We start from the raw sequence: 26,194 nt of genomic DNA on the forward strand, positions 1-26,194 counted from the left end.
GAAGTTGAAAATATACAACATTTTCAGCTTTCAGCTATTTGTTGTACAACGCAGCGTTCTGCCTCACCGTGCGGCCGTCCATCGACCACATGCTAGCAACCACCACAATCTGTCTGCAAACATCAGCTGATCACCCAACGCTGTCAAATCCTCAGTGGTAATTGAACCCTGAGAGGGTACAGATGGAACCAAATGGACCAGTAACGGGATCAAGAGCAAGACAATCAAGCAGTGGTGGAAAAAGTACTCAGAGTTTGTACTTAAGTAAAAGTATCAATACTGCAATGTAGAAAAACTCTGTTTAAAGTCCGGAATTCAAAATTGACTTGAGTAAAAGTACAAAAGTATTGGTATCAAAATTTACTTAAAGTACAAAAGTAAAAGTACTCATTATGTAGAATGTCCCACTTCACAAGTATTCAAATGTATAAAATGTCAAAACATCGCATGGAAATAGCTGATCTACAAGCTCACAATGCGTCGCCATGCGACGCATTGTGAGCTTGTAGAACGGCTATTTTCAAATGGCCAAAATGTATATAAGGCTAAAGTGGTTAATTTATGTTTCATAATAATAATCCAAATCTACAAAGTAACTAGTAAACTAAAGTTTTCAAATATTTGTTGTGGAGTAAAAGTACAACATTTGCCTCTGAGATGTAGTAGAGTAGAAGCAAAAGCATTGGAAATTGGAAATACTCAAGTAAAGTACAAATTCCTCAAAACTGTCCTGTAGTTGCAGTACTTGAGTACATGTACTTAGTTACTTTACACCACTGCAATCAAGAAGGGATTAGTTCTTTTGGATATTACATTTTGATAACTATTTTAAAACCGTGGGTTTAATAACCAGTCCACATAAATGCAGGGCCGCTGGCTGACTATTTGGGTGTCCTAAGCGTATTATCTTTGTGGTTGTTTGTGTCGTGTTGTTTGACCACTTCTATATTTTAGTTGAGAGTGTTTGCCTGTATCTGCCTCGGTCTCCCTACACTCCTAAATGATGCAGGCATACAAGAAATGTATTTTTCGCCCCCCATATATATTTTTTCCCATGAATGTAGTGACGCCAGAAGCAAAAACAAGCTATGAACAGATGTAATGGCCACACATACTGTAGCTACCAAAGGTGGCAACAGAAAAACGAAATACAATTATTATCTTCCAAACTAAATGTTTACTTTGTTTAGTATGTCTGTGTAAATTCATATGTTTTGCTGTGGACAGTACCTCCATTGAGATATTGAGTAGGTCTGTGTGTTCATATGTGTACATGTTGCTGTGGACAGTAACTCCATATTTCATCTTTTAGTTTGTTCATTAATCAATGCTCTATTTTTCGCCTTGTCATGACAATGTCACGCAAAAGTAGCAAAACCTTTTTAGAAAAAGGTAAATATTTTTATACTTTTACTTTGTTACTGTGAGTATATTTTGATGCCAATACTTTCAAGTCGAATTTTGAATACAGGCCTTTTACTTAGTAACAGAGTATCTTTATATTGCTGTATTGCCACTTTTACATACTCTAAGTCGAAATTCTGTGTACGTCTTCCACCACACTGAGACGAATAATCTTCAAGTAAAGGTTTTGTCATTTGAGCAGCTGTAGGTATTTGCAGATGGACCTGCCGGCTCGCCTCGTTTGACAAAACAAAGAGAAGCTTCATCTAATGGCCTCCTCCTTCAAACACACAAGATGAACTCAGCATTTGTCGGTAAACAGAGGCAGATGAAACATCCTTTTTACCTTCTCTGCTGTGCCCGTCTTTCCTCCCCTAACACCTCCATATCATCTGCGGTCACTCGAGGGTCACAGAAATATGTGTCACGGTAGAACCAGGGGTGACCTGTGCACCAGGATGGAAATAATTACAAGACAGTGTCCTGGAGTTCTTGTTAAAGAGGTGGGGTGCCATGGTTTTGCACTCTTTCTGTTTTTCATGTGTCTATAAGGTTGATAGAACTTCATTAAGCCCCCTGGTGGTGTTTTTATGGTGTTTTATGTCTTCTCTGACTATTTTGAGTTTCTACCTGGAGGCTGAAACCTTGAGGGTCAAACGTGCCAATAGAAAAACAGCCCTTTAGTGACATAGTACAATTATACCCTCCCCCTCATTATCATAACACAACAGGTGTGGGCATGAGGAGGAGGAGGGACTAGGACAGGTGGGTGGTGCTAAGGTGGTGGAGGAGGTGCTAAGGTGAGAACCAGGTATACTTAATGAACTGGAGGCGTCCACATAAAAACATAATTTTAACAATTTCTGTACACTTTTTTGAAAAAAATCTTCCTCCTAGTATAACCAAGGCCCTCATTGGAAACAAGTCCGCAAGGACTTTTATGAACGGACCTGTTAGACAAAGTATTTTAAATGTAAATGTGTTGTTTTACATTTTTTGCCTAATAAAATATTCAATCAATCAATCAATCAATCAAAACCATAATACCTGATGATTATGTTTTAGGGGGGGGGGGGAATCACTGAAAATCACGGCACCCCGTCTTTAAGGGATTCTGTTCAAACAACTCAAACAACGAAGACACAAAAATAAGGCGAAGACACTGGATTTTATTTTAAAGCATGAATGATTATCGTATACTCGCCAGTAGGAGACAGACTTACAGTATATCTGCACTCTATACAGAGAATATGCACTCACTTGGAACATCACATTTTACCATTACTACTACATGGATAAAATGAAATAATTGACAGAAACAGAGTGAGAAGCTTGATGAAAAGACATCAAACTAATGAAAGGCATTCTTAATGCATCAGAATAAAAGCAGTCGTGATGTTTACCTAATGGAAGTTTTATTTTGTCCATATACTGTATGGTCATGCACATATATGGGACCCACCGACTTCAAACTGAGAGTCTGCACACATCGGCGAGGACTGGAGGGAGTGCAGTGCCCGACGTCGAGCCGTTCGGATTGGCGGTTGTCTAGAACCGCCGATTCGACCGATATGCCCATACATAGGCATACATTATGGAGATCCAGTTGTCCAGAACCGCCGATCCAACCAATATGCCCATATATGGGTATGCCCATATATGGGCATATACTGATGATATCAGGAATCTCCATATATGGGCATAAAAGGGACAAGGACAGACAGATACAGAGATCCCATATGGGCATACAAGGACACAGCTAGGAAGACAGATACAGAGAACTCCATGGGCACAAAAGAGACACGGGCAGACGGGTACAACGGGTACAGTGGGTATTGCATAAACGGGTGGGGCATGCATTCCCAATTCCCAATAGAATCTATGCACAGCAGACATATTGGGAATGAATTGGGCCCCTTCCTTACTTCCTTCACAGGTGTTACCAATAAAACAAATTAAGGCTCTGTTCCATTTAGTGTGGCACAGTGGTCTCTTATTTTCAAGGACCCCCATAACTCTGAGAGTGTACAAATGGAACCAAATGGACCCTCACGGGTCCATTTGGTTCCATTTGTACACTCTCAGAGATACACACCCACCATAAGGGGCCATTAGGGAACCAAAATGGAGTGTTTCTAGTGAGCCAACATGCACGATATCAGCACCCTGACCAGAATGGGACAGAGCCTTCATTAGTATCATTGGTAACACCTGTGAAGGAAGTAAGAAGAGGCCCAATTTCTCTCCAATATGGCTGCTGTGCATAGAGCCTATTCCCAGGTCCACATGTGGAGGATATTGAGTTACCTGATTGAGTGTTGCTGTTTGGAAATGAAATATGTCCTCGAGAGAATGAAGAATTGCAACTCAATTTTTTTATTTGATACAACAAGATGAAAATAATATCAGGAAAAGATGATATGAAAATGAAAGAGAGTAATGGATTGAAATGAGGATAGACAAAGTGCCAAAAGAAAACGGACAGCGTCCGCCGTCCGGTTGCCTCGGAAGGCAACGGGAGTCTGACACTGAACCCAGTGTTGGTAAAACATACATAAGTTCCAGGAGGATGAAAGGTTAACCCCAAGGATACAAACGTAATCAGACGACCCTGATGCAGTATTTTGGCTAAGCAGATCGCCGTTCCCACTTCCCAGTAAACCCATAATGCAGATGGCTCCTTATCTTCCTTGTTTATGTTCCCTGCTAGGAAACTCCATTCAGACATAATCATAACAATGTAGTTATAATTGCAGTCATTTAGAATCCAGTCATACAGTATAAAAGTAATACTCAAATATGAGGAATAATGAATTAATAATAGTAAGTAAACAGGAATATAAAATGAATTTCCATTACGGTTGCATTAGAGTAATAAATTATAGCATGGAGATTCTCCAGGCAAACCTTGGGTCCTTCATAGGAATGTCCACTCCTGAGAGATGGACGTCAAGTTGCGCTCTGAGTTCTACATTTCTATATTTGGAAACATTGACAATGCCTGTCGGCCAATCATAATGCAAGGTCGGATCTTAACTCTGACATCACGCCACCAATATACACTTTTGCAGCATGTGTTTCATTTCAGTTTGCACAGCCACTCTCTGCAGGTTCTTTAATGGAATGGATCCATGACATGACAGAATGACATCAGAAGTATTAACCTCTATGGATCCCTCAGCAGGGACTATGTCACCGCTGTTATTTAATTTTGTCGACGCTAAAAACAAATTCACCGCGTCTGTTACGACTGCTCTGGCAGAAAGAAATACGAAACCTTTGATAAATGACTTCAAACAGATTCCTGGAAACGAGATGGAAAGGAAGACTACACTCGATCAAGCACTGAGGGGAGTCCTGGGAGATCAGATTATCGAGCAGAAGGCAAGCTGTGAGGACTATCTGTCTCTCACCAACCTCAGCATCGACGCCGTCACAGAAGGCATCTGCTCTGCCGCAACTCCGTTCCTCCTGTTGGGAGACGTACTGGACTGCTTGCCTCTCGATCAATGCGAAAAGATATTCTCCTTCGTTGAGGAGAACGTCTCCACGTGGAAATCGACTTCCTTCTATGCCGCCGGGAGGATTCACTTGTTGAGGATGTGCAACGATCTGTTGAGGAGGCTGTCCAAATCTCAGAACACAGTGTTCTGTGGGAGAATCCAGATTTTCCTGGCTCGTCTCTTCCCTCTGTCCGAGAAATCGGGCCTCAATCTCCACAGCCAGTTCAACCTGGACAACATCACGGTATACAACAGGTCTGAGCAAGTGAGCACCCTTGGACAAAATCTCAAAGAAAAAGAAGATGGAATAGATGTAAGAGACGAGGAGGGAGAAGAGGATTCACCCGCACCATGTTCCATTCCGATTGACTTCAACTTCTACAGGAAGTTCTGGAGCCTGCAGGACTACTTCAGGAACCCGGTGCAGTGCTATGATAAGTTCCCGTGGCTGCAGTTCCTCAAGTACTCAGGCGAGATCTTGGCGGTATTCAACAGCTACAAACTGGACGACATGCAGGCCTCTAAGAGGAAGCTGGAGGACTTGAGGACATCCGGTGGAGAACGCGTCTATTTTGCCAAGTTCCTTACCAGCGAGAAGCTGATGCACTTGCAGCTCAGCGACGGTAACTTCAGGCGGCACATTCTCCTGCAGTACCTCATCCTCTTCCAGTACCTCAAGGGCCAAGTGAAGTTCAAAGGTCCCAGCTGTGTTCTCAGCGGTGACCAGACCGCGTGGATCGAAGACACAACCAAACTGGTGTACCAGCTGCTGAGAGAAATCCCCCCCGATGGAGACGGGTTCGCCACCATGGTCCAGCGCATCCTGGACACGGAGGAGAACTGGAACGCTTGGAAGAACGAGGGATGCCCGAGCTTCGTCAAAGAGAGGACAACCTCAGACGACAAACCCAAGAGGGCCACCAGAAAAAGACCGGCTCCGGAGGACTTCCTGGGGAAAGGGCCGGACGACAAGACCTTCATGGGCAACGAGATGCTGAGCAGACTGTGCAGCCTGAACCACGACAACATGGAGGCCTGCCGGTCGGACAGCGTCGAGTCGGCGCAGTCTCTGGACGCGTTCTTCGCGAACGCCGTCGAACAGGCCGACCCCGCCAACATGGTGGAGGACGCGTACAAGGACGTGCAAAACGCGGAGTTCGGCTGGCGGGCTCTGCGGCTGCTGTCCAGAAGGAGTCCCCACTTCTTCCAGCCCACCAAGCAGAAGTTCAAGAGCCTGCCGGAATACCTGGACAGCGTGGTCGGCAAACAGACCAAAGAGCTGCCCAAGGAGGACGTCGCCTTCTCTGAGGAGGTCAAGACAGGAGAGGAGGAGGAGGAGGATGACAGGGATAACGGAGATGTCATTAAAATATATAATTCACACACTAACGAGAATAAAGAAGAGCAAAGTGTGAGGACAGAAGAGAACAAAGAGTGTAAACCGGATACGGTGTCACCGATAGAAGACTCAACCTCTTGTGAAAAGAGTCCAGTTATGTTATTGTCACTTAATTAATTTATCCCTTCAAAACTGAACACCAGCACCGTGCTTTTGTTGAAATACCTTTCGAAATATTACCTTTTCAAACTTTTTATTTAGGCTATAACGTCTGCAGAGGTAGGTGGTTATAACGAGGTCACATTTACTCAGTTACATTTACTTAAGTAACTCTAATGCAACATACTTTTCACTTACTCAAGTATGGCTATTTCACATCTTTGGCTACATTTGTAGCCATATATACTTGTAGCCAAATATCCAAATACTGATAAATGGTACTGCACTGAAGACTCTGATAATAGAGACACTGCACTAGGTACTCTGATCTCGGATACCACATTAATGTGAAAAATATTCTGGAATTTACTTTCTTGGCCTTCTGGCAGCGTACACAAGACATTTAGAACCCATCGCCAAATAAAAAGGAAAAACAGCGCCCTCTGCTGTTTTTTTACTATCTCAGTTGGCTCTGGGAGGAAGTCGACGTGGCACACGTGCGCAAGGAAACCTGGGTTTTGGTCTGCCTTCAGCCTGTCACTTCCGGTGGTGCGACTATGTTTTCATTCCCACTAACAATATTTCTACACGGAACACTAACACCACTTCTCCCAGAGAACATGGATCGTTTTGGTTATAAGCCCACTTGTTTCTATGATGAAAGAGCAAGTTAAAATGTTTATATCTTTCCGTGGTTTTGTCTGCTCCGAGGACACTATTGTTAAATTAGTTTTGGTTTGTTTCTAGTGGGGAAGGATCGGCGGACACGTAAATCCAAATGGGGTAAATTTACCCCATTTGATTGGGTAAAGCGCGGCCTGCTTCCTGATCTGAAGGCACGCCCACTTGTAGGCCAGTGCGTACGCGATATGACGAGCCCCCCCGACAGATTCAAACGCAGAGTAGAATCTGTTCTTGAGAGATTAGCCACAGACCGAAAGACAGACACACAGGCACCCACACAGGCAGGAGCGCTCCCTCCTTGCCTTGGACTGGCAGAGATAGTGTTGCTCTTGTGTGGAAACCTTGCATATGTCCAAAGAAATGTAATGGTGGAAATGATTTTGAATGAATTGCTTAATTATTTGAATAATTGAAAATGCATAATATTTTGCTTATAGGTTTTATACAGTGGTTCAGGAGGTAGAATTGTCTGTTGGGGAATCGGACGGTTCCCATTTTCCTCTGCCATCGGTGTGTGTGTGTGTGTGTGTGTGTGTGTGTGTGTGTGTGTGTGTGTGTGTGTGTGTGTTTGTAGTAAACTGCTTTGGAGAAATGTGCCGTATACACGTAAATGCACCATTTTACATTTAAAGCTGCACGATGGAACTTTCTTCTTCTACCCCGGATTTGAACCCGGTTTCCTATGCAAGTGCTGACATTTTTACCATTGAGCTAATAGAGCCTGCCTGCTTGCTCAGGGGATACATTTAATCCTGACCATCAGGTCAAAATTCATGTCAGATCCTGTGTCTAGGTGAGACGTGGCCTTCGACACGATCTAAATGTCTCAATAAAAGAGCAGGGAAACAAAATACAATCACCCCAAATTCTATAAGTTATATTGCATTAACACACTTTACCATACAGATTAGACAAAAGTACCTTTAATTCATTACAAAAAAGTGACATAGTGCCGCTTTAAGAGAATGCATACATTCTTCTGAATTATAATATGCAGAACAAGGCCTAATGTTCTCATCATCAGTAGCAGTTTTGACATTCTGCAAGGGTGAGCAATAAAATGTATATCTAATCTACTGTATATCTTACAAAAATGAAGCAGAAGAAGGTTGTGAGAAAGATCTATTATTTATTAGAACCCAACCGATATATCGGTTTGGCCGATAGAATGGCCATTATTTTGTCTATTTCGCTTTTTCTTTTTTTCTTAAAAAATAGCAGGCCGTACAAGCTCACAACGTGTTGCGACACAACGCGTTGTGAGTATTTAGAAAATGTATGGGGATGAAGTTGTTAAATAAAATAAAATAAAATTTGGTTAAGTGTATTTTATATTCACTCGTTTGCTTGGTCATTGTATGATTAAGGTTAAATGTTCTATTTACATATCGTGGGTATATACTATATAATTATAAAACGTATCAATCAAAAAGATACATTGATTTCAAAATCTTGCACTTTTTCTTTATTTTTTTAATAAAATCAATCAAACCATTTGTGCAAGTGACATAGCCTAGCCTATATGTAAGCAACCGTTCTTATCAGAGCGGTCTCATTTGTTCATGTGCAGTGGTGTAAAGTAACTAAGTATATTTACTCAAGTACTGTACCAATTTTCAATACTTTTACTTCAACTTCACTACATCTCAGAAGCAAATATTCTACTTTTACTCCACAATTATTTGAAAACGTTAGTTACTAGTTACTTTGCAGACATAAATTATTATATTATAAAACATACATTAACCCACTTCAGCCCTATTTTATACCTAGGCTATTTGAAAATTGCCGATCCACAAGCTCACAACGAGTCGCATCGCATCGTAGATCTGCTATTTTCAAACATTTTAGTACTCTTACTTGTGGTACTTTACTACTTTAGTAGTAGTATACTTTAAGTATACTCGTTTGGTTCCCAGTTTTCACCTTGTTTGTGATGGAAAGTCAAACCACAATTCCAGTAATGATGAGAAGTCATCGTGGGGGTGGGATGCTGCATGCATGTCAGTACATGAAACGGGTGAATCATTAAAGATTAGCAGCATGCGGAGACGGCTGATTGGCTGCAGATTATAACCTACTGTTTCAACGACCCCGCGGTCGGAGACACAGAGGTCAGCGAGGTCGGAGACGGAGGGGTGCGTGGGAACTTTTCACACAGCCGAGGGAAGGCATCGACCTCCGAGATCACAGCGCGTTATTCATTCACAGACGGCACACTGTTTCACTCCACTCTTTTATTTTAAAGGTGCAGTCATGCAGTGGTGCGAGTGATATTTTGTTTGTCAAACTAAGTTTTAAATACTGTAGCTCTATATTCTGATAGCAATCCTTGCTTTTGGAGTGTTTTGTTCAGAAACAGGGGTCTCCCCGTCTCTCCAGCTCTTTATCAAACAGAAAATAAAATTTCTCGACAGTATACCAGTTTTTGGAAGATATTTTTTGTGCCTTTAGTTTCGTGTCAATCTCCACTTGTACTATCAATAAAGGCACAAAAAGGATCGGGATTCAAACCCACAACACGCTGTTAGGCTGCATTAGAGCTTTAGCCTTTTATGTGTGCCCGGACTATAGGCTGTATGCACAGCAGCCATATTATCACTTCCTTCACAGGTGTTACCAATGATACTAATGAAGGCTCTGTTCCAAGCACAGTGGTTTCCACGACCCCCATAACTCTGAGAGTGTACAAATGGACATTTGTACACTCTCAGAGTTACACACCTGTTTGGAAGCCCATGAGGGTCCCTGGACCCCAACTGTAGACCCACTGGTGTAACAGAGTGTTTCCAGTGAGCCAACATGCACAATATCAGCACCCTGACTCTGTTTGACCAGAATGGAACAGAGCCTTCATTAGTATCATCGGTAACACCTGTGAATGTCTTCATAATATGGCTGCTGTGAATGGGTGCACTACGTTAGTCCGACAGGCCATTCCTCCGACAGCCCATTCCTCCGACGTTTACTATACTAACCCTATACCTAACCCTAACCCTAACCTTAACCGCACGCGGAAGCCACGTAGTCGGAGTAATGGGATGTCGGACTTACATACTGTCCCCGCTGTGAATAGAGCCTATTGGGCCAGCGTGCATCCCACCAGGGTTCCTATTTCCTCAGGAGACAGAACTCGTACATGCAGGATAAACAAGTGAAATTGGAAGTGAAAGAGAAACATTTTAGATACAAGGTTTCTTCCTGACAGTGACGATATTAGACTGGTTTGAGCCGGGATGAATGTTTGCTTTGCTCAGCAGGGAGGTGTCATGGCCTCTGGGAAGTCACTGTGAATCCTGGGTAATAGGTGTTTTTATCATTGTGCACCAGTAGAATCCAATTAACAATGGACTATAATTGACAATGGACTCTCATGATTGGGAGTCTCTCTCTCTCTCTCTCTCTCTCTCTCTCTCTCTCTCTCTCTCTCTCTCTCTCTCACACACACACACACACACACACACACACACACACACACACACACACACACACACACACACACACACACACACACACACACACACACACACACACACACACACACACACACACACACACACACACACACACACACACACACACACACACACTGACGCATACACAATGAGGGACACGAGTCCTATCAGTCGCAGCGTCATAATCCACTGTGAGGGGACGGGCCTTTGTTACAGCCCTCTGAGTGTGTCACACACACACACACACACACACACACACACACACACACACACACACACACACACACACACACACACTCCGCTAAAAGGATAATAATCTATTCATGGGGGAAAGAGTCCAGCTGCTCTAATTTGAGAATAAAGAGCAGCCACCTTTGTTCACGTCACACACACACACCAACCAACCCCCATTCACACCTCCTCTCCTCTCCTCTCCTCTCCTCTCCTCTCCTCTCCTCTCCTCTCTTCTCCTCTCCTCTCCTCTCACATCGCACAGCTGCCTGGCGGACCGTCTGTAACCGCTGGTTTCTGTGTGTGTGTGTGTGTGTGTGTGTGTGTGTGTGTGTGTGTGTGTGTGTGTGTGTGTGTGTGTGTGTGTGTGTGTGTGTGTGTGTGTGTGTGTGTGTGGCTGTGTCCAGTGCTTCATTCCTATATCGTCTTGCTGAAGTGTGCCGCTCCTGAGATGCACCGGGCCTACTGTTAACTGCTGTGGAGCTCCCTCTCTTCAAGACTTTTTTAACCACTTAAAACCCTATTATGCTTGACTGGAATTCCTCAGGGCTAGTGTACACAGTATTTTCTGTTTTTGTGGGGAAGATTTTTGCAGAAAATTGCAGATCAACAAGAGCGCACATGACATCATATGATGTCATCAATACTGATTGGCATTTTTTTGCAGAAAATTGCAGATCAACAAACGCGCACATGACATCATATGATGTCATCAATACTGATTGGCAGATCGCAGGAAAGGGGATGAATCACACACACACTCATGCACGCATGCACACACACACACACACACACACACACACACACACACACACACACACACACACACACACACACACACACACACACACACACACACACACATGGACACACACACGGACACACACACGGACACACATACGGACATGGACAACATTTGTGTCTGTGGTAAGACCTGACCTTGTCTATGGCAAATCTTTGACTAAAAAAACTTTTTTCATTATAATGTTCTTATTCTGTTCATGTAATGTGCAATGAAAGTACTGACTGTAGCCTACTGATAAGACCCAATTATTGAAATCCAAAACACAGAATAGACTTGGACCATGTTGCATTAATGCATGTATACAGCCATTTTACAGTGAATAGACTTGGACCATGCTGCATTAATGCATGTATACAGTCAGTTTACAGTGAATAGACTTGGACCATGTTGCATTGATGGATGTATACAGTCAGTTTACAGTGAATAGACTTGGACCATGTTGCATTGATGGATGTATACAGTCAGTTTACAGTGAATAGACTTGGACCATGTTGCATTGATGGATGTATACAGCCAGTTTACAGTGAATAGACTTGGACCATGCTGCATTAATGCATGTATACAGTCAGTTTACAGTGAATAGACTTGGACCATGTTGCATTGATGTCTGTATACAGCCAGTAGTGGCTGACTTGCCAGTCTCCAGGTTATATTCTAGCATTTTAAAATATTTAGCACATTGTCATAGACATTAAGGCACATTTAGGGCTAGGTCTGTGTCTTTCCGCTCATGTCCGTGGCAAAAGTAAAGTTACACAAACTGTCCATCACAAGCTGACACGGTGATGACGACCCCTCGCTCACAATGAGTCGCAACTTTTGACCAAAGATATTTGGGGTAGACTAGAGGGAAATGACAGGCGCATGGCTAAAATGATCAATTATATACAGCGGCAAAGCTTGATGCAATGGCTGTCTGTTTCGGTTTCAACCCCTGCCTGTAATTCGAGGCAGATGCTAAATGACGCTCTGTGTGTGTTTTGTGGCATATTTGACGGTAGCGTCCATGTGTGACGCCACTTCTAAGTTCAGCGTGAACTTTAGTTGTGTAAACACACACCGCAGGCCGACATGCATACTCCTCCTGTCTTATAAATATTAAGCATCCCCTTCTGGATGCGTTCTGCCCACATGTGCTACACCGGTGGTTCTCAAACATTTTTCATGTGAAGGACCTCCAAATTGATTATTTGGCTCTGCACCCCCATCCTAAAAAGTTTTGTGGCAAGGAAGGAAGGAATTGCGTTTTTTGTTTCGTTTTTTAACATTTTCCCCACTGTAGTATGGCAAAATAGGGCACTCATTTACAAAAAAACATAACAAGTTGAAATATGGAGATACATGGTTTCTGCCCGATAGAGACGATATACTATAGTAAAATAAAATAAAACAAAGGTTCAAATTAAAACGCTGTCATGAGCCTGTATTTTTTAATAATCCAAACTAAATCAGCCCAGTCCATCAAAGCCTCTAAATACTTACTTAAAGGACGACTTCAACCATTTTCAACCTATCTTCATGTAATTGGTACTCACTGATGCTCATTATAATATGGTGCCATTTTTTTCTACTCGGTCTGTGTATCAGAAGAGGCTATGGACAGTTCAGAAACCCGTCTACCAGTGACATCATCCATGGATGGGGAATCCAAGCTAATGGAAACTGCAGGCGCTTTCTATTCCTGGAAAGTGTGCTATTATAATAAAGTTTGACTTGGAAGTATAACAGACTAGTTCTCAAAGTGGGGTCCGGCCGTCCGGGGTCCCCCAGGGGTCCTCGGAGCGGGGGGGTTCCAGGGGGCCCCCAGCAAAGTACTAGTTAACATAGCATCACAATCATTTAACCTTATCCATTATGTTGGCTATTCAAAAATAGCAGATCTACAAGCTCACAGCGCGTCACTTCATGCCGCGGCGTGAGCGTACATCTGCTATTTTTTTTTAAATATTTGAAACATATTGAAAATGTTTTCTTTTTTTTTATGCATTTTGACATTTTTTGTTTTTACATTGGCCTTATGTTCTGGCGGTCCCTGGCAAAAAAACCTTTTCAGATGGGGGTCTGCCGCCAAAAACATATCAAGTTGGGGGTCCTTGACATGAAAACGTTTGAGAACCACTGAAATAGATGATTAAAACTGTTCCTCATTTTACTGGGGGGGACCCTGTGCACAGCAGCCATATTGTAAGACATTCACAGGTGTTATCAATGATACTAATGAAGGCTCTGTTCCATTCTGGTCAGACGGAGTCAGGGTGCTGATATTGTGCATGGCTCACTGGAAACACTCCCAAATGGCCCTTTACGGGTGTGTCAGACTCTCAGAGTTATGGGGGTCGTGGAAATCTGAAATTCAAAAATCTGAGAACTACTGTGCTACACTAAATGGAACAGAGCCTTCATTAGTATCACTGGTAACACCTGTGAAGGAAGTGATAATATGGCTGCTGTGCATAGAGCCTAATGACCCCACTTTTGACTACGCTCGTCCTCGCTCCACCCCTCATCATGAATATCAAGCACCTCCTCGCTTATACACTCCGCCGGGTCCGCCCCTCCCTCCTCATGAATATGAAGCACCTCCCGTGCCCCGCCCCCTCCTTGTGAACTTGTGTTGAGGCTCTCTCTCTCTCCAGTCCAGCAGACTAGAGCTAGAGCAGGCATTCTCCCACACACACTCGCGTACACACACACACACAGACACAGACACACAGACAGACTGACTGCACTCGTAGGTGCATTGTTGTGTCGCACGGCCATCAGAAACATAATCAAAAGAAGAGAAGACGGGACAATAACGCGACAAAGAGAAGAAGGGACAAGGAATAGGCTTTTTTCCCCTCGTTTTTTTTATTTTTGCATTGGAAAAGCCCAAGCTCTTTTTGTACAAAGTGGTCGTGCATGTTGTGGCCAGCGGTGGGACAGGACGGGGGTATTTAATATCGGGACGAGACGGGACGGGACGGTAACTGGAAGACTCGCCCCAAAACACGGACGCCCCCATTTCCCCCCCCGCAGACTTGTATTTCCTTTTACTGAGTTAAAGGTTAGGAACAAGTTTAGCTTTAGGCATAGTTTTACTGGGGTTACAGTCAGGAATAAGGTTAGGTTTTTGGCATAGTTTTGCTGAGGAATACCTGGTGGCGACCGTTCCGAGGCCGCCGGGATTTTCGAGCGTGTTTTTGGTGCGAGAGTTCTTGGCATTCAACGGGACGGGACGGGACTTTTTGAGTTCGACTGGTCTCTGCCTGAGAGAGAAGACATCCATCCTCATCATGATCCTCAGGAGCAGATGTGCGCTGGGTGTCTCTCTGCACGTGTTACTGCAATGTCTCTGGATACAGGTACGTGACGGGACACACCTGGAGACACTCACACTATACAACTATTTCACATTTTGCAGCCAAAGAGGACTCACCTGTGTTTTTTTCCCCCTGAATTTGCTGTGATTTTTCCGGAGAAAGTACATGTACTTGAGTATATATTTTTGAGTGTCTGTGCTTTACTTAAGTATTTATTATTGTTATTGTTATTATTATTTATTTATTTATTTATTATTTTTTAAGCGTATGACTTTCACTCCACTACATTTCAAAGACTAACATTGTGGCCACTTTTGACTCCACTACATCTCTAGGAAGGGAAACCCAGGACTCAAACTTAATACAATAAATAGGCCTAATAATACATTATGAAATAACCACTCAAACCTTTTTTCTTTTTTAAATGTCAATGTGTGATGTTGTGCCTTGTAGATCTGCTATTTTCACGTTTACATTTGTTTGATTTGGGGGGGGACAACTTTCACTTGTAGTTAATTATAGAATATGACCAGGAGGAGTATACTTTGACTCAAGTTGGCCTGATGGAGTTGAGTACTTTGTCCACCACTGGATTTTTCACAGGAACCTGAGCGTGCATAGTTTAGCTATATATATATATATATATATATACATATTATTGTCTCCGCCAGGCCGAAGGTGTGGCAGAGACTATGTTGTGTCTGTCTGTCTGTGAACAGAGCTCTCCAGCACCGTTGGCCCGATGGCAGTGAAACTGTGCACACACACTCCCTGGATGCCAGAGCAGAACCTCTGCCCCAAATGTTGGCACCCTTTTCCCATTGGCCTACTAAAGCGCCACCAGGAGGCCACAATAACCTACCTGACCTGGCGGAGACCTGTGCTCCGAGGAGCACTTTTTCTAGTTATGCCTGCATTAGTTTGAGCTTCTTTTTTTTTATTATAAAAGAAACATCACATCTTTCTAACTTGTACTGAAATTTTAAAGTGCAAATTAAAAAGAAAAGTTGTCATCATGTCATCATGTTCATCACTCAGAGAGTGCACACATGTAACCAAATGGACCTGTAATGTAAGGGTCCATTTGGTTACATTTGTACACTCTCTGAGTGAATCATATTCAATACAATAATACGATAACTCAAGTAAGCCTTGAGGCAGAAGCCTATCTCCTGTTTCTGTAGCGTGAGGCAGCTTGATTCACAAGTACACCCCCTGGACACGATGCTAGTGTATCAATGCGAAGGGACTTACCCCGAATCTGACTCTTGCTGAGTGGCAAGCGAAAGGCATTGGGTCCCATTTGTATAGTCTTTAGTGTGACCCCGGCTGGGGAATCGAACCCTGACCTCACAGTCTCAGGGCGGACACTCTAACCACAAGGCCACTGAGCTATTCAGTACAAACTTTCATCTAACCAGTGGTGTAAAAAGTACTCAAATATTTGACTTAAGTCAAAGTATCAATACTGCGATGTGGAAGTACTCCGTTACAAGTGAAAGTCCAGGATTCAAAATGTACTTGAGTAAAAGTACAAAAGTATTGGCATCAAAATGTACATACAAGTACCAAAAGTAAAAGTACTAAAACGTTTGAAAATAGCCTCTGTATAAAATAGGGTTAAAGTGGTTAATGTATGTTTCATAATAATTATAGTGATTTATATCTGCAAAGTAACTAGTAACTAAAGTTTTCAAATAATTGTAGTGGAGTAAAAGTACAATATTTGCCTCTGAGATGCAGTGGAGTAGAAGTAACAGCAATTTGAAAATTGGAAATACTCCAGTAAAGTAAAAGTTCCTCAAAATCGTACTTAAGTACAGTACTTGAGTAAATGTACTTAGTTTACGTTACACCACTGCATCTAACGGTGCATAACTCTCCGTCTTTGTGATTCCAACCAGGTGGGTTCATCCTCCGGACACTTCGAGCTGCAGATCCTGTCCATGCGCAACCTGAACGGCGAGCTGCGGTCGGGCTCCTGCTGCCGAGACGGCGCCCGGGGCGCCCCCCCCGCCGGTGCCGACTCGCGCTGCACGGGGGCCGAGTGCGACACCTACTTCCGCGCGTGCCTGAAGGAGTACCAGCTGAAGGTGACGTCGGCGGGGCCCTGCAGCTTCGGCGCGGCCAGCACGCCCGTGGTGGGAGGGAATACGTTTAGCTTTCGCGGCGGCGGCAGCGGAGCGAGGAGCGACAAGTCCCGCATCGTGCTGCCTTTCAGCTTCGCCTGGCCGGTGAGTGGAAAATTTGTTATATTTTTGAATGACGTTTTGATTTGTTTTGGTGCCATGTGTGTGTGTGTGTGTGTGAATACAATATATGGTGCATTTATATAACGCTTTTATCCAAAGCGCTTTACGTAGGTTGTGCATTACATTCACCCATTCACACACACATTCATAGACCGATGTCGGAGGAAACCATGCAAGGCACCAACCTGCTCATCGGGAGCAATAGGCTCTATGCACAGCAGCCATTTTGGAGAAAAATTGGGCCTCTTCTGACTTCCTACACAGGTGTTACCAATGATACTAATGAAGGCTCTGTTCCATTCTGGTCAAACAGAGTCAGGGTGCTGATATTGTGCACGTTGGCTCACTAGAAATACTAGTGGGTCTCAAAGTGTGGTCCAGGGACCCTCATGGTTCCTTGAGAGGGTGTAACTCTGAGAGTGTACAAATGGAACCAAATGGACCCTCCGGGTCCATTTGGTTCCATTTGTACACTCTCAGAGTTATGGGGGTCCTTGAAATTAAAAAGTTTGAGAACCACTGTGCTACACTAAACGGAACAGAGCCTTCATTAGTGTCATTGGTAAAACCTGTGAAGGAAGCGGCCCAATTTCTGTTCAATGTGGCTGCTGTGCATAGAGCCTATTAGGGGTTCAGCGTCTTGCTCGAGGACACTTTGACACTAACTCTGGGGGAGCCCGGGATCGAACTGGGAACCTCACGGTTTCCACCCGGCCACTCTACCCCTGAGCCACTGACAAGACATGGAATTATTGCCTGCATTGTGAACTTTGAAACACTTATAGATGCAGTATACATGTAACAAAATCTTAGTTGCAGATGGTAGAGTGGATCATTAGACCACTTGTTCTCAAACTGGCGGTCCAGGGACCCCCAGTGGGTCCTTGAGGGGGTTCCAGGGGTTCCCCAGCAAAACGAGGATCATTTGAAACACTTAAGCTCTATCTAAAAGGGCTTTTTGAAAATAGCCGATTCACACGTGTTGTGAGCTTGTAGACAAATGTTGAAGAATCTTCTCTTCAGGGGTCCCTGGCACAAAATCGATTCAAATGGGGGTCCGCTGCCAAATACATATCACCTGGGGGTTCCTTTAATGCAACGGCTCTCAAACATTTTCATGTCAACGAACCCCAGAGTGATATGTATTAGGCCGCAGACCCCCATTTGAACAGAACGCGTGCCAGGAACTGCCATAAGAGATTCTTGATAGTTTAGATTCAGTACAGAATATTCATTACAGAGAGTGACACCTCTGATCTGATTCTGAATAGTCATTCTTATACATTCTCTCATTGGTCTATAACTTTTAGACTGGTGGAAATAATAGTGAAATCAATCTGTTCCTCATTTTGCTGGGGCCCCCCCTCAAGGACCCATGGGGGTCTGAGAACCACTGGGTTTAGACAGAGTACGGACCTGCAGGATTCAGGACGGGGGATGAAGGCCGTATTTTTTGACTGACTGAAGCTGTCACACTGTAAAACACTTGACTCCACACTGTAGGAGGATGTGATGGATGGGAAAGTGTGTGTGTGTGTGTGTGTGTGTGTGTGTGTGTGTGTGTGTGTGTGTGTGTGTGTGTGTGTGTGTGTGTGTGTGTGTGCGTGTGCGTGCGTGTTTATTGGTTGGTTTTGGCAGTATAGCGTGCCTCGTACTCTGTTGGTTTATCTTGTCAACGTGATAAGAGCCTCGGTAGGTTCGTTGACCCTGAAATGTAACAGTTACCGTAGAAACAAGGACACAGCGTTTGCAGGAAGTGTCACTGACATCTCATTAAAGTGAACGTTGGGCGCTCAGGCTGAATAAAGCACCTGTCCACCACCTTCAATGTCTATGTGGTTTGAACCCAACCGTGGTGCGTTCGGCTTGCAGAACGTCTATCTGAACTGAGCGCAATAGGCTTTATGCGCAGCAGCCATATTGGAAAGAAATTGGGCCTCCTCCTTATTTCCTTCAAAGGTGTTACCAATGATACTAATGAAGGCTCTGTTCCATTCTGTTCAAACAGAGTCACAGTGCTGATATTGTGCATGTTGTCTCACTGGAAACACTCTGCTGGAAACCCACCAGTGGGTCTCAAAGTGTGGTCCAGGGTTCCAAATGGCCCTTTAAAAGGTGTGTAACTCTGAGAGTGTACAAATGGAACCAAATGGACCCGTAATTGGTTCCATTTGTACACTCTCAGAGTTATGGGGGTCCTTGAAATTAAAAGGTTTGAGAACCACTGTGCTACACGAAATGGAACAGAGCCTTCATTAGTATCATTTGTAACACCTGTGAAGGAAGTAAGGAAGGAATTTCTTTCCAATATGGCTGCTGTGCATAGAGCCTATTGGCCGTGTTGGGGAGAGGAAACCGGCTCTGTGTAGAACACCAGTGTAAACAGATGTTGTGGATACATCTGTAGTTTACACTGGTCACTGATTGGTTACAAACAATAAAATGTCTTACTGACATGATTTAACCCATTGGTTCTCAACATTGGGTTCTGGGGACCCCTAAAGGGTTCTCGAGGGTGTTCCAGAGGGTCCCCAGCAGTGGTGTAAAGTAACTAAGTACATTTACTCAAGTACTGTACTTAGGTACCTGTACAATTTTACTTTACTGGAGAATTTCCAATTGTCTATACTTTTACTTCTACTCCACTACATCTCAGAGGCAAATATTGTACTTTTTCTCCACTACAATTATTTGAAGACTTTAGTTACTAGTTACTTTGCAGATAGTAGATTATAAAACATGCATTAACCACTTTAGCCCTATTTTAAACCTAGGCTATTTAAAAATAGCAGATCTACAAGCTCACAACGCGTCGCATCGCAACGCGCTGTGAGCTTGTAGATCTGCTATTTTCAAACATTTTAGTACTTCTACTTTTGGCACTTTAAGTACATTTTGATACCAATACTTTTGTACTTTTACTCGAGTACATTTTTAATTCCGGACTTTTACTTAACACAGTAACACAGTACTTCTACATTGCAGTATTGACACTTTTACTTAAGTAAAACATTTGAGCACTTTTTCAACCACTGCTCCCCGGCTAAACGATCGACAGCAGGGAACCAAATGGACCCTTACGTGTATGTAACTCCTGGAAATGTAAAAGGTTGAGCATGGCTGATTTAGTTTAGTTCCATTGCAAAGTGACTGTATAGATAAACTCAGATAGACCCTAGTAGGTCATAATGAACAGTAGCTGGCGGGCATGCTTGTTATTTCATTTGATAAGTCACTCTCAATAGAAGCTGATTAGAGGCAGGTCGGTGTTGAGGTCATGTAGCATCCAGTGAGTCACATGAGGGCCCATTCACACCAAGGGTTTGTCTGCCCAACAAGTCATTTTTAGCCTCATCTGTACCTCGTCGTGTGCTTGCCGAAAAGAGTATATCTGCGAGCTATCAACGCGTCGCATGGCGACGCGTTGATGGCTCGCAGATCTACTCTTTTCGGCAAGAGACATCGTCATATGACGAAGCATACATGAACCCATTAAGACCTGAAGCCGATTCTACATGTCTCCTAAATCCCAACAGTATTCTGAAAAACGTATCTATATCAGTGGTGCTCAATCTTTTTCATGTCAAGGCCCCCCAAAACTATATGTATTTGGCCACATTTGACCCCCCCATCTCAAAATATTTTGTTCCAGGGGGTCCCAGAAGCAAAGATTTGAGTTAAAAATCTTCGCTTTAAATATTTATAGAAAGATTTTTCAAAAATAGCAGATTTTTGAATAGCCAAAGTATAAAATAATGTTTTTTTTTAGCTCAAATCAGCGTTCCAGGTCTTAATGGGTTAAGCTTCGGGAGGAGAACAGACAGAATCCTGCACCCACTATGACCGGCAGAAGGGCGACTAAAACAAGTCGGTTTCCTGTCCTTAACTTATACTCTGTCGTACAACCAGAGGGCCCCATTATTCCATATACTGTCGGGCAGAAACCTCTTATCTCCGTATTTGTAACTTTTTTTCGTGATTAATGCCCTACTTTCTCCATTCTATGTCACACACAAGTAGCAAAAGTGCGATGCGTTTTGAGCTTGTAGATCGTCTATTTTTGTTTTTTGGAATCCTGCATAATTTTTCGTTAGTTTTGAATTGGAATCCTGAAAAGTAACATTTTTATTTAATTTCAAATGCATTTATTTATGCTAAATACTAAAAACATTGGACGTAAAAGAAGAAGAAGAAAAAGCTACTAATATAGACTGACGTAATTAAAGCGGGTCATGTTTGCATGTTTGGAATTGTAACAGCTGAAATCAATTATATATCAGTATTCCGATATTAACACATGCCACATTAAGTGAAAGTGGGGGCCGCATGTGGCCCCTGGGCCGCTAGTTGCCCATGAATGTACTAGATAGAATCAACCTGATTACAATCTGGACAGCATCCTGTATGAGGTAGAAGAGACTAGTCTCCCCGGAGAGACAGGGACACCCCTGTTTACTGAGCAATCACTCTACAGCAATGTTTGCTATGGGAATGTAGAGCTATTTAACACTTCACGTTAACAAAGAAAAGTATCCCTCACAGCACCCTTTAATGATCCCCAGGGGGTTAATGTGGCGGTTACAGTAGCAGGATACAGACAGAGATAAGACCACAATGGAAGGAATGGCCCCGGGGCACAGCGGGGCCTGTAGGCAGTACTTAAGTAAATGTACTTAGTTACTTTCCACCACTGCCTGCAGGCCGCATGCGGTGCAAGGGCTGCGTCTCAGCTGGTCGTCAGCCGTCGTGCGTTTACAACGTCACCCTTAAATGGGACAATGACTGGGACGGGACAATGGCCGCTGTTAGAGCGGGGCAGTAAAACACCTGGCTTATCTAACGCACCGCGTTAGCACACAATGCTGCCCAGGAAATGCTCCATTTGAAGCTAAATGGACCGCGGGACATTCCTGATGTTTGTTTTAACACCACGCCACGCCGCTCACGTGTATTGCTTTGTTGTTGTTTTTTTCACGTCACGTTTTAACCGCTTAAAACTTAGTTGAGCCGGGATAGGCTCTATGCACAGCAGCCATTTTGGAAAGAAATTGGGCCTCGTCTTACTTCCTTAACAGGTGTTACCAATAATACCAATTAAGGCTCTGTTCCATTCTGGTCAAACTCATGGTTCCTTGAGGGGGTTCCAAATGGCCCCTTACGGGTGTGTAACTCTGATGGTCCTTACACACCGGGGCGATTTTTTCGTGCGAATAATGCGTTTTTTTTTAAAAACCTTATGAAGTCAATGGCTCCGTACATGGAGCGAAAAAGCGAAGCGAAGCGAAAAAGCGTCTTTTAATTATTCGGAACGAGTCCGAATTTTGCGTATATTCGCTATATTCGCCGGTATGTAAGGACCGGTCCTTGCATACCAGCGAATATAGCGAATTGCCCCGGTGTGTAAGGACCTTTAGAGTGTACAAATGGAACCAAATGGACCCGTAAGCAAGGGCGCCGAAACCGTGGGTGCCCGGGGGCTAAAGCACCCACTGTGGGTGCTGGTCAAAAAAAAAAAAAAAAAAAAAAAAATTAAAAATATTTTTCAAAATCAGATCGCCTGGTTCAGATCGCCACTGAACAACCGAATTAACCGAAATAAAGTTACAAACCCCCCCCAAAAAAGTCAATTGAGATTTGGGTCTGTGGCTAAATACATATAATTTTGGGGGTCCTTGACATGGAAAAGTTGGAGCACCACTAATATAGCAACATATTGTTAGGATTTAGAAAACATTTTTAGATATGTATTTTGCCGTGGACCCACATCTCAAAATGGTTTGTTCCAGGGACCCCCATGAAGCAAAGATTTGAGTAACAAACGGTCCCTTAAAAAATACATATATATTCAAAGATTTGCACACATTTTCGAGATTTTTTACAAAATAGCAGATCTGCAAGCTCAGAGCGCGGCACTCTGAGCTTGCAGATCTGCTATTTTTGAATAGCCAAAGTATAAAATAATGGCGTTCCCGGATTGAATGTGTTAAAAAAGGTGCCGCAGACAGTGGATCTGAGCCTGGAGTTTAATTGGTGTCATGGGAATGTGCCTGTTTCTTTGTGTCCCTCCTTGATGACAATCCTGAGGTTCCATGATGGCGTTTTAATTCGAAAGGGACTCTCATACAGAGCTTCGGTAAATATTCCGTCATTGTGGACGTTAACCTTTGTTTTATTTCCCTATTCTACAGTATATATATCTTCTACAATACGTTCTGTTGTTGTTGTCGTGTCGTGTGTTGAAATAAGACTCCTCGTCAGAGAGAGAGGGAGAGACACACAAAAACGCTCCAGCTGGGGCCGTTCGTTTCACAAAAGAATTTGAAACCGTCAGGGAAACATTTCTGTCTTCTTTTTTTTTTTCCGGGAGAGGATTATTTTGGTCTCTTATCGGCCCTGCATTTGGGTTTTTTTGACTGAAGAGAAGCCAGATCTCCTGGTTGGAACCAAGTGATTGGATGTTTTGGTGGCCGGTTGCCTGGCAACGGGGGGCTTCCTGCTGGGAAAAGGAGAACAAGGAAAGGGGGGGACAGAGAGAGAGAGAGAGAGAGGGGGGGGTAGAGGGAGGAGTGGTTTACCTGCGAGGGCCTCTGTCTATAGCTGTTAGTGTGGGTTTCTCTCTAGGCTAGCACAGCACTTCTACACCTTTTCTGGAGCAGGGCCCACTTGAACATGTCTTTTTTGCGGTGCCGTGTTAAGTGGTCAGATGGGTGGACCGTGTGCATTTTTGCGAGCGTGTTTATTTTAATGATCAATTAACCCATTAAGACCTGGAACTGTGTCATCTTTAGATTTGAGCTAAAAAGCATTATTTTACACTTTGGGCTATTCAAAAATAGCAGATCTACAAGCTCATAGATATACGAGCTTGTATATCTGCTATTTTTGAAAAATCGTGAAAATGTGTGCAAATCTTTGAATGTATATATATTTTTAAAGCGAACATTTTTAACTCAAATCTTTGCTTCTGGGGGTCCCTGGAACAGCATATTTTGATGGGAGTCCGCGGCCAAATACATATAATTTTGGGGGTCGTTGACATGAAAAAGATTGAGCACCACTGATATAGAAACATACGTTTTTCAGAATACTGTTGAGATTTAGGAGACATGTAGAATCGGCTTCAGGTCTCAATGGGTTGAATGTTAGTGTTTTCCCAATTATTTGGGGGCCCACTTGCAGTATCCTCACGGCCCCACCAGTAGGCCCCCCGGCCCACAAGTTGAGAACCACTGCTCTCGTCCTTTCAGAAAGGAGGTCAGTGTTTTTAAAAAGGCTTCAGGCTGAAGGACTGCATGGCTCACTGATGATGACACAACGTTATACCGATCTGCTCTCAGACCAATGTGCTGCTTTGACTTTTAGTTGCATTGTCAAGGACAGGGGTCTTCAACAGGGGGTCCGTGACCCCTAGGGCCTAGGGGGTCCTCAGAGTTACCAGAGGGGGGCCGCCAAATCTTTGTGTCTTCATCTTTTTTTACATTGACCACCATATTCTGAGGAGAACTTTAGCCAAAAATAGCAGATCTACAAGCTCAACAACGCCTCGCAGCGCGAGGCGTTGTGAGCTTGTAGATCTGCTATTTGACACAGAACGCTAATGACACAGGACGCATCTGTGTCATTGGATATCGGCAAGTTTTGGCAAAGAGGTTTGGTGTAGAGGTGGAAAAAAAGAGTATACTGGTCAAGTTTATTCAGTGTAGACGGTTTAAAGAAGTAGTTCACCCGAAAAATGACTTATTTTCAATCAATTGCACACCCCATGAAGCCTTGAATCCATGGATTCTTTTTTGTTTTTGTGGCATTCCTAAGCCAATAATTTGATTCCCGTCTCCTACCGGCTAATGTATCCGGTAGGAGACACAAAGTCGATTATTTGTGTCTCCTACCGGAAATACACACGGTCATCAAATTATTGGCTTAGGAATGCCACAAAAACAAATATAGCTGCAAGCAGCGATAATATGGGGCCAGGAGAGAGAAAGAGAAATGATAATTCCTTTAACAGGTCAGTTCATGAAAGTCCTTGCGTTCTTGTTTCCAATGAGTGCCTGTGAGCAATTAGGGGTTAAGAGTCTTGCTCAGGGACAAATTTCATTTCATCGACACATTTGCTGACCTGGCCTGGAATCGTACCTGGGGCAAGCAGAGTCTCTGGCTCCCTAGGCGGGCTCACTAACCACTCAGCTATGGCCACCCCTCAGAGAGAGAGAGAGAGAGAGAGAGAGAGAGAGAGAGAGAGAGAGAGAGAGAGAGAGAGAGAGAGAGAGAGAGAGAGAGAGAGAGAGAGAGAGAGAGAGAGAGAGAGAGAGAGAGAGAGAGAGAGAGAGAGAGAGAGAGAGAGAGAGAGAGAGATATATATATAGAGATATAGATAGATAGATACGGAATAGATTGAAGAGACATAGAGAGAGACAAATGGAATAGATTGAAGAGACAGAGACATGGAAACGGAATAGATTGAAGAGAAAGACATGGAAATGGAATAGATTGAAGAGAGAGAGAGAGCGCCATGGAAACGGAATAGATTGAGTCATGTTTTTTGCATTTCAACTTAAATGAGTCTGCATCAAGTGAGGCTTGAACCGGCAACCTTACGGTCATGAAGCACTCTTAGGTAGCTGCAACACTACCTATAGTGCTATATCTTTGTCCAGGCTGATATTGTCTGTTGAGGATCACAAACTCTTGCCTTCTGTCATGACCCAAGCCCCTGTTTCACTAACACTAAGATCACTCGTTCACAAACCATTTACCAATGAAGAAATTGTACATCTCCTCAGAACCAAAATTAGTGAAAGTAGCCGATCTACAAGCTCACAAACCATTAAAAGTTGTCAGATTGTACATTGGCTATTTTCACAATGAAGTATGTTATACATTGAAAAAAGATACTCTCATTGCTATCTGAAAAGTTGTGAGATTGTAGATCAGCTGTATGTAAAAAACACTCAATTAAGTATTTCATGTTATCTTTAACAATTGCAGATGTATTCATTGATAGTCATGTTGTGTGAAATGCAACTTAGATGAAGTCTGCACCAAGTGAGGCTTGAACTG

General features: G+C 43.4%; 2 protein-coding genes across 2 annotated transcripts in view; both read left to right on the forward strand.

Moving 5' to 3' along the window:
* Positions 1 to 4,593: 4,593 nt before the first annotated feature.
* LOC311053433 (THO complex subunit 1-like) lies at positions 4,594 to 11,062 on the forward strand (the record flags this gene model as incomplete). The annotated part of the gene is made up of 2 exons (XM_084068954.1): positions 4,594 to 6,404; positions 11,041 to 11,062. 2 exons carry the CDS (start codon positions 4,594 to 4,596, stop codon positions 11,060 to 11,062), a joined length of 1,833 nt encoding a protein of 610 aa, XP_083925080.1.
* Positions 11,063 to 14,830: 3,768 nt separating this feature from the next.
* Positions 14,831 to 26,194, forward strand: part of LOC311053440 (protein jagged-1a-like) — a 57,033-nt gene continuing 45,669 nt past the window's right edge. The window contains exons 1-2 of the mRNA XM_084068967.1: positions 14,831 to 14,924; positions 16,787 to 17,116. Coding sequence (XP_083925093.1) covers positions 14,856 to 14,924; positions 16,787 to 17,116 — 399 coding nt within the window. The 5' untranslated portion in view covers positions 14,831 to 14,855. The remainder of the gene's footprint in view (positions 14,925 to 16,786; positions 17,117 to 26,194) is intronic.

The sequence above is a fragment of the Gymnoscopelus microlampas genome (assembly GCF_963454915.1).
Source record: "Gymnoscopelus microlampas genome assembly, chromosome: 2".
NCBI classification, from domain to species: Eukaryota; Metazoa; Chordata; class Actinopteri; order Myctophiformes; family Myctophidae; genus Gymnoscopelus; species Gymnoscopelus microlampas.